The sequence below is a fragment of the Coregonus lavaretus genome (assembly GCF_964263955.1).
Source record: "Coregonus lavaretus genome assembly, chromosome: 29".
In the NCBI taxonomy this organism is placed as follows: domain Eukaryota; kingdom Metazoa; phylum Chordata; class Actinopteri; order Salmoniformes; family Salmonidae; genus Coregonus; species Coregonus lavaretus.
In genome coordinates this window covers 8,842,374-8,851,771 of record NC_140016.1, presented here as the reverse complement: position 1 = coordinate 8,851,771, position 9,398 = coordinate 8,842,374, and the positions used below count along the sequence as shown (strand labels likewise).

At 41.7% G+C, this 9,398-nt stretch overlaps 1 protein-coding gene across 1 annotated transcript in view; it reads right to left on the bottom strand.

Moving 5' to 3' along the window:
* The window catches only part of LOC311105003 (transcription factor COE1-A-like), a gene marked incomplete at its 3' end in the record, with an annotated part of 78,374 nt that extends 69,210 nt beyond the window's left edge, over positions 1-9,164 (bottom strand). The window contains exons 1-6 of the mRNA XM_084146987.1: positions 8,704-9,164; positions 7,725-7,881; positions 6,921-6,984; positions 5,799-5,854; positions 5,369-5,442; positions 2,124-2,192 (exon numbers count right to left, since the gene is read on the bottom strand). Coding sequence (XP_084003113.1) covers positions 2,124-2,192; positions 5,369-5,442; positions 5,799-5,854; positions 6,921-6,984; positions 7,725-7,881; positions 8,704-8,837 — 554 coding nt within the window. The 5' untranslated portion in view covers positions 8,838-9,164. The remainder of the gene's footprint in view (positions 1-2,123; positions 2,193-5,368; positions 5,443-5,798; positions 5,855-6,920; positions 6,985-7,724; positions 7,882-8,703) is intronic.
* Between the last annotated feature and the right edge of the window lie 234 nt (positions 9,165-9,398).

The window sequence follows — 9,398 nt, the reverse complement described above, 5'->3', positions numbered from 1 at the left end:
TTGTGTTGGGCTGTGTTGTGTTGTGTTGGGCTGTGTTGGGCTGTGTTGTGTTGTGCTGTGTTGGGCTGTGTTGTGTTGGGCTGCGTTGGGCTGTGTTGGGCTGTGCTGTGCTGTTGGCCCACTGGGCTGAGGCTCAGGTGTGAGGGCAACAATAGCTAACATCAAATTAGGACACAGTAAAACAATCTTTCCTCCTTTCATCTCCATCACACCTCCTGGATTAGAAAATAGGTCAGGTGAGAAAAGAGAGGACAGGAGAGATAGAGAGAGATGGAGAGAGAGAAACAATGAGAGAGGAGGATATACTTGCTTGCTCATTTTGCACCACTATATTCTTAGCAGTTGTAGTAGCCTATTCAGCATTTCCACAAACAAGCAAACAAACTACATTTTCGCCTAAAATGACATACCCAAATCTAACTGCCTGTAGCTCAGGACCTGAAGCAAGGATATGCATATTCTTGATACCATTTGAAAGGTAACACTTTGAAGTTTGTGGAAATGTGACATTGATGTAGGAGAATATAACACATTAGATCTGGTAAAAGATAATACAAAGTTTCGGATTGATCCAGTGAAGCATTCAATACTGGACTATTTTGTATCAAGTCTGCCCAAATGTACCGAATTGGTCAATTGATACATTTTCAAGTACATAACTATAGAGAACATTCAAAAATTATATGGTAATACAAAATGTAAGTTTACACACTCCCAGGAATGTCATACATGATGGATCATTAGCTTATACACTAACTTTCACACATCTAGATGGCCGGGCGGGGTGGGTGTAGAGCCAGAGATAGCAGGGGTTCAAACTGTAGAACCCAGTTCCTACATTTGAATATAAAAATGGATTTTATCAAACAACACTATGCTACATTTTATCTCTGGGACCCTTAGGATGACAAATCAGAGCAAGATTACTGAATTACCTTCAGAGGTGAATGTATCAAACCAGTTGCCGTGATACGTTTTTTGTTGTTGTACACTCTCCTCAAACAATAGCATGGTATTTTTTCACTGTAATAGCTACCGTAAATTGGACAGTGCAGTTAGATTAACAGGAATTTAAGTTTTCTGCCCATATAAGACATGTCTATGTCCTGGAAAGTTTGCTGTTACTTACAACAGTCATGCTAATCACATTAGCACACATTAGCTCAACCGTCCCGTATACGGGACACCGATCCCGTAGAGGTTAAATAAGTGCTCGTTAAGGGGTCGTGTTTCAAATCAAATCAAATGAAATTGTATTTGTCACTTCCGCCGAATACAACAGGTGTACCCTTTACCATGAAATCCTTACTCATGAGCCCTTTCCCAACAATGCAGAGTTAAAACGTTTTTAACATTTTGCTAAATAAAAAAAGGAAATAGTAACACAATAAACTAACAATAATTCGCTTTAACGATAAATAACAATAAATAAAACAATAAATAACAATAATTAATGGACATGATTATGTTTTACAGGATAATTAGCCAGGCAAGCACACACACACACACACACACTTCTGGAAGAGTAATGGGAGTGGTTGGCTAATTAGTGTGGTATCGTTAAGAGTCATTATTGAGAAACAGGCCACTGCAGCAAAACCACAGGAAGGAGGTTGTAAAGCAAAGTCAACTAATGAGGGAGGATTTTTAGGAGGACTGATACAGGTACAGCATGGGTTGTTAGGAGGACTGATACAGGTACAGCATGGGTTGTTAGGAGGACTGATACAGGCACAGTATGGGCTGGAGGTTCAGCTTGTTTCACTGAGACTGATACAGGTACAGTATGGACTGGAGTTTCAGCTTGTTTCACTGAGACTGATACAGGTACAGTATGGACTGGAGTTTCAGCTTGTTTCACTGAGACTGATACAGGTACAGTATGGACTGGAGGTTCAGCTTGTTTCACTGAGACTGATACAGGTACAGTATGGGCTGGAGGTTCAGCTTGTTTCACTGAGACTGATACAGGTACAGTATGGGCTGGAGGTTCAGCTTGTTTCACTGAGACAACTAAACATAACAACCAAGACTTGACAGAAGCAACCCTGAGCAGCATAGTGGTATACACAGGTACATCACCATGACAACCTGGACAGGTGAAAGGGGTGGAGCCCGCTTACCTGTCAATGATGACGGGGTCAGATGGCGTCTCGTTTCTGTTGCCACAACTCTTCTTATCACAACACCGACTGACGGAGGGATGGAAGGAGAGCGAGAGAGAGAGAGGGGGGAGAGATATAGAGAGAGATGGGGAGAGGGAGAGATAGGGAGAAGGGAGAGACATATAGGGAGAGGGGAGAGAGAGATAGTGAGAGGGGAGAGAGAGAGATAGGGAGAGAGAGAGACAGGGAGAGAGGAGAGAGAGAGATAGGGAGAGGGGAGAGAGAAATAAAGAGATAAGGAGGGGGAGAGAGAGCGAGAGAGAGAGAGAGAGAGAGAGAGAGAGAGAGAGAGAGAGAGAGAGAGAGAGAGAGAGAGAGAGAGAGAGAGCGAGAGAGAGAGAGAGAGAGAGAGAGAGAGAGAGAGAGAGAGAGAGAGAGAGAGAAGGAGAGGGGAGAGAGAGAGATAGAGATTACTCAAGGTATTCAATGGGGTTGTGCAGGCCAGTCAAGTTCTTCCATACCGATCTCGACAAACCATTTCTGTATGGGCCTCGCTTTGTGCACGGGGGCATTGTTATGCTGAAACAGGAAAGGGCCTTCCTCAAACTGTTGCCACAAAGTCGGAAGCACAGAATCGTCTAGAATGTCAATGTATGCTGTAGCGTTAAGATTTCCCTTCACTGGAACTAAGGGGCCTAGCCCGAACCATGAAAAACAGTCCCAGACCATTATTCCTTCTCCACCAAATTTTTCAGTCGGCACTAGGCATTGGGGCAGGTAGCGTAGCATCCGCCAAACACAGATTTGTCCATCGGGCTGCCAGATGGTGAAGCGTGATTCATCACTCCAGAGAACACTGCTCCAGAATCCAATGGCGGCGAGCTTTACACCACTCCAGCCGACACTTGGCATTGCGCATGGTGATCTTAGGCTGCTCGGCCATGGAAACCCATTTTATGAAGCTCCCGACTAACAGTTATTGTGCTGATGTTGCTTCCAGAGGCAGTTTGGAACTCAGTAGTAAGTGTTGCAACCGAGGACAGGCGATTTGTACACGCTACGCGATTCAGCACTCGGCGATCCCGTTCTGTGAGCTTGTATGTCCTACCACTTCACAGCTGAGCCGTTGGTGCTCCTAGACATTTCCACTTCACAATAACAGCACTTAGAGTTGACAGGGGCAGCTCTAGCAGGGTAGAAAATTGACAAACTGACTTGTTGGAAAGGTTGCATCCTATGACGGTGCCACGTTGAAAGTCACTGAGCTCTTCAGTAAAGCCATTCTACTGCCAATGTTTGTCAACGGAGATTGCATGGCTGTGTGCTGAAATAGCTGAATCACTCATTTGAAGAGGGTGTCCATATATACAGTTGAAGTCGGAAGTTCTTAGGTTGGAGTCATTAAAACTTGTTTTTCAACCACTCCACAAATTTTCTTGTTAACAACTATAGTTTTGGCAAGTCGGTTAGGACATCAACTTTGTGCATGACACAAGTAATTTATCCAACAATTGTTAACAGACAGATTATTTATCTTATATTTCACTGTATCACAATTCCAGTGGGCCAAACGTTTACATATACTAAGTTGACTGTGCCTTTAAACAGCTTGGAAAATTCCAAAAATTATGTCATGGCTTTAGAACCCTTCTGATAGGCTAATTGACATAATTTGAGTCAATTGGAAGTGTACCTGTGGATGTATTTCAAGGCCTACCTTCAAACTCAGTGCCTCTTTGCTTGACATCATGGAAAACAAAAGAAAATCAAAGAAATCACAGCAAGACCTCAGAAAAACAATTGTAGACCTCCACAAGTCTGGTCCATCCTTGGGAGCAATTTCCAAACGCCTGAAGGTACCACGTTCATCTGTACGAACAATAGTACACAAGTATAAACACCATGGGACCACGCAGCCGTCATACCGCTCAGGAAGGAGACGCGTTCTGTCTCCTAGAGATGAATGTACTTTGGTTTGAAAAGTGCAAATCAATCCCAGACAACAGCAAAGGACCTTGTGAAGATGCTGAAGGAAACAGGTACAAAAGTATCTATATCCACAGTAAATGAGTCCTATATCAACATAACCTGAAAGGCTGCTCAGCAAGGAAGAAGCCACTGCTCCAAAACCGCCATAAAAAGCCAGACTACGGTTTGCAACTGCAAACCGTAGGGACAAGATCGTACTTTTTGGAGAAATGTCCTCTGGTCTGATGAAACAAAAATATAACTGTTTGGCCATAATGACCATCCCAACCGTGAAGTACGGGGGTGGCAGCATCATGCTGTGGGGGTGCTTTGCTGCAGGAGGGACGTCATGAGAAGGAAAATTATGTGGATATATTGAAGCAACTTCTCAAGACATCAGTCAGGAAGTTAAAGTTTGGTCGCAAATGTGTCTTCCAAATGGACAATGACCCCAAACATACTTCCAATGTTGTGGCAAAATGGCTTAAGGACAACAAAGTCAAGGTATTGGGGTGGCCATCACAAAGCCCTGACCTCAATCCTATAGAAAATGTGTGGGCAGAACTGAAAAAGCGCTTGTGAGCAAGGAGGCCTACAAACCTGACTCAGTTACACCAGCTCTGTCAGGAGGAATAGGCCAGAATTCACCCAACTTATTGTGGGAAGCTTGTGAAAGGCTACCCGAAACGTTTGACCCAAGTTAAACAATTTAAAGGCAATGCTACCAAATACTAATTGAGTGTATGTAAACTTCTGACCCACTGGGAATGTGATGAAAGAAATAAAAGCTGAGATAAATCATTCTCTCTACTATTATTCTGACATTTCACATTCATAAAGTAAAGTGGTGATCCTAACTGACGTAAGACAGGGAATGTTTACTAGGATTAAATGTCAGGAATTGTGAAAAACTGAGTTTAAATGTATTTGGCTAAGGTGTATGTAAACTTCCGATTTCAACTGTATAGTGCATCTCGTTCTCTCTCTTTCCTCTCCCCCTCCCTTCCTCTGCCTCTCCCTCCCCCAATCTCTCTCTCTCTCTTTCACTCTCTCAGAACTGGGTCATGCTGTGGTCCCACTGGACCTGGGGAGAGTTGCTTTCTGGGTAGAGAGGAGGGGGAAGCAGACTGACAAGCCGTTTCTGAATAAACCGATCATCTGACTGTACCCAGGGAGACACACACACACACGCTGAGAATTTATGTTTGCATAATCCCTCTCTCTCTTTCTTTTCTTCTTTCTCTTTCTTTTTTCTGTCTCCCTCTCTCTCTCTCAACATACATTATCTGTCTTACCTGCACATAATCTCGTGAGTCAGTAGAACCCGACACATCTCAGGGTTCTTATCCTGTCCCTCATAGATGATCGCCTGGAGAGAGAGAGAGAGTGAGAGAAAGAAATTGAGAGAGAGAAGGAAGGAAGGAAAAATAGAGGTTTGGTTTGTTAGTAAAACAGTTTGTCTCGTGGTGATTCTTCTTTACAACCTCACACGAAGTGGTTTTCATCTGGTAGCATGAGATATATAACGTGTGTGTGTGTGTGTGTCTGTGTGAGCAGTTGGTCTGCCAGACTGTAGTATAGTACAGCATCTGGCCCTTCCAGCACTTCTTCCAACATCCTCAGTCCAGTTTCACCTCTCGCCAACCACACTACATGCTCTCAGACCTGTGAGTGTCACACACACACACACACACACACTATCGCCTTTCATGAAAGAGATGGTACCTGTTTGGTCATGGAATCGATGAGGCGCACGTAAAATTCCTGTTCTGTCCTGATACCTACAGACAGAGAGTGAGAAATACAGTAAAGAGAGAAAGATATACAGTAATGAGAGAGATATACAGTAAAGAGAGAGAGATATACAGTAAAGAGAGAGAGAGAGAGAGATACAGTAAACAGAGAGATACAGTAAAGAGAGAGATATACAGTAAAGAGAGAGATATACAGTAAAGAGAGAGATATACAGTAAAGAGAGAGAGATATACAGTGAAGAGAGAGAGAGATATACAGTAAAGAGAGATGTTAGAGATATACATCGAGAGACAAAGATAGTTAGCCTACACACTGAGTATACCAAACATTAGGAAAATCCTTCTTTAACCTGTCTCCTCCCCTTCATCTACACTGATTGAAGTGGATTTAACAAGTGACATCAATAAGGGATAATAACTTTCGTCTGGATTCACCTGGTCAGTCTATGTCAAGGAAAGATCAGGTGTTCCTAATGTTTTGTACTCAATGTGTGCACTGTATGTATGTATGTATGTATGTATGTATGTATGTATGTATGTATGTATGTATGTATGTATGTATGTATGTATGCTGTTAGTGTTCGCGAATGTGCGCAGAAACATAGACCTAATGGTCATTTCAGTTTCAGATTAAATTCAAATATAATTTTCTGGATTGGTTCATGTTAAAACAGATAGAAGGCCATTGTTTGTAGAGCCACAGACATAAGTCCAAACTATACCTGATATAGACTATTGAATAAACTCTTTGTAAAAAAAGTAGATATAAAAACATTATAACATTAATTGGCTAATACTAATACTTACATTAAATTAATTTTTTAAATAATAATAACAATCAGTGTTATTTTCATATGTCAATAAAACATTTACATTTACTGTCATTTTTTAAAATCCCATATGGTTTATTCAAATGAATTGTATTGCATTAGAATTCCCTGGTGGATTGGTATGTAATAAATCTCTCTGTGTGTGTGTGTGTGTGTGTGTGTGTGTGTGTGTGTGTGTGTGTGTGTGTGTGTGTGTGTGTGTGTGTGTGTGTGTGTGTGTGTGTGTGTGTGTGTGTGTGTGTGTGTGTGTGTGCTGACCGTACCATTGCTGTATAGGAGCTGTAGCCTGTAATGTATCCCATTGTTGGTATTTTCCCCTGACGTTTCCTGCCAACACACACACACTCAGTCAGGTCACAGAGAGCAAAACCCACTACACACACATATTTACAAAAGGCCAAAACATTATCTTTAAATGTACCAAATACATATTTCAATATCAATATCAGAAACGATATAATAACTTTAAAAAACGATAGGTAAATCATTTTCAAAAAACGTCCCATGATAAATAGAACTCATGGGAATGACTTCAGTGCCTTAGTGCCATATACAAGTGAAATGACTTTAGGTAGGCTACAGGACTCCGGCTTATAATACCCTACTAATAAATTATATTTGTATTTAATCAAATAGATTAGATTTTAATACTGGAACAATAGCCTACTAAAATAAAATTGCATGTCTAAAGGATTGGCTGGGGACACTTGCAGACTTGCATAAATAATTCAAAACGTTTAATGCTATAATATTGTCAATAGCAATAAGTTATGCTACAATTTTGTGTTAAAACGCTGGAATATGAACATATGATCGAAGCGCACAGAGATTTGAATAATAAATACAACGTAAAGCATCGAATATAACAACTTGGATAGCGGATTCCTTCCATGTGGTCCAAACTAATGTAAAAAAAAACTCTAAACCATATCTATACAAATTATTGTAAGACAACATTTGTATTGTTAATTGTAGTAATAAATTAAGCAATATATTAATAAGCCTCGTGTATGTAAATAAACTGTTGCAGGTGTCAAATCAATATATAATGTTTTGGGAAAACTCACCTTTTCCTTTTCAACAAATCCAACGAAGCTGGTTCTCTCTATCTCCACCGGCTGCCCTTGTCTGTCGTACAGAGCCAGCACGAAGTGGAAGAAGTTGGACTTGCGGAGGTTTGAGGGCGGTTGCTTCTCGAAATGTGCCCGGGCCAGGGCCACTCCGCTGCGGATACAAGTAGCACCAAGCCCCGTTAGCACAACTTTCACATGGGATGCCACTGAATTCGTTCACAAATGATTTCAACAACTAGAAGTAAAAGAGTAAAACACAAAAGTACTGGCCCCCGAAATTGTCAATATATCTTGATTTTTATTGTACATTTTAACCAATTTTGAAAATATATTCAGGCTGAAATGTCATATTTTCATCGGGTCATTTGCAAATGTCTGAAAATAGTTAAGGGTCAAAAAAATATATTTACAAATTGTCAAAGTATAGCCTTAGCCTTTTTGAATAGTTTGGATTTGGTCGCTACATGGATATCCTATGCTATATTCGGGGACCTTTTTGTCGAACGGACTGTAATCATCAACATGTATCAAAAATAGTGGTTGTATTATTGTTTTACTGCGTTATAATTATTGACGTTTCATTATAAATAAATCTGTGCCAATAACTAGGCTGTAAAACTAGGCCTGGGTCTGACATGTTTAAATCCTTTGGATATAGTGTTTATTTTGATTGATTTGATAGGCTACTAGCTAAGAGCCTACAAAAACAGAAATAAAAACATTATGTAGGCTATGCTATAGTCTAGCTTCAATCACAGACATAAAGCCTGCATGCAAAAGCTATAATCAAATCTCCCATGTCAATATTAGGCTATATGCCTAGAAAAGGAAACCAACAGTCCATTGGGAGCACAATGCTGTCCCTAAACACATGTGGTCCGTGTCAGATAACCGGGCTGGGATAGAGACCTCCAATCTATCTCCTCTCCATTCGCAGGGGCCAGTGCTGACCTGCTAGCCACGTCGGGCTTACCTCTGGGCGGCTGTGTTGGCGTCCAGCAGCCCGGCGCCCTGCATCCAGCTCCGCGCCGCATTCATCCCGGCCACCATGGGCTCTTCTTTCATAACACTCCCGCTCCTCTGGATGTTCTCCTGGATCCCAAACATCAAAACACACTGTTCCTCCTGCCGTCAATCACTATTTCCCCCTCTCTCTCGCTTCCTTTTCCTTCCTTCCCCGTGACTTTTGATCACACAGATGGCGATAGAGATGGTTAGGGCACAAGTGGCGTTATGTTTCTCACTTCTTTTTTCGTTTTCTCTCAGAAACTAGAGAGAGCGAGAGAGAAAGAGAAATATGAACGAGATGAGGGTCTGCTAGTGGATGGAGAAAGGGAGCTGTCAACGTCCAGGGGTTAGTGACCTTTGCGTCAACAACTCTTGTGAAGAAGAAAAGTCCTCCTAGACCATCAAGTGAAAGTGACGAGGGGGAGCCAAGAGGATGAGAGGAGCTGGGTGTCTTCTGGTTCAAGGAGCGCTCCCAGAAATCATTAAACTTCACTTCAAGAAAGAGCCAACATTTTAGAGAAGACAAATAGGCATTCCCCAATCAAACAAGTTTTATTTCTTCATCTAGCCTACTGTTGTTGATTTTTTTCAGAAATCTCTTTCAGTTCTCAGATAAAAGGAGCGCGTGAGGAGACCGAAGCAAGGAACCTCCTCCAGGCT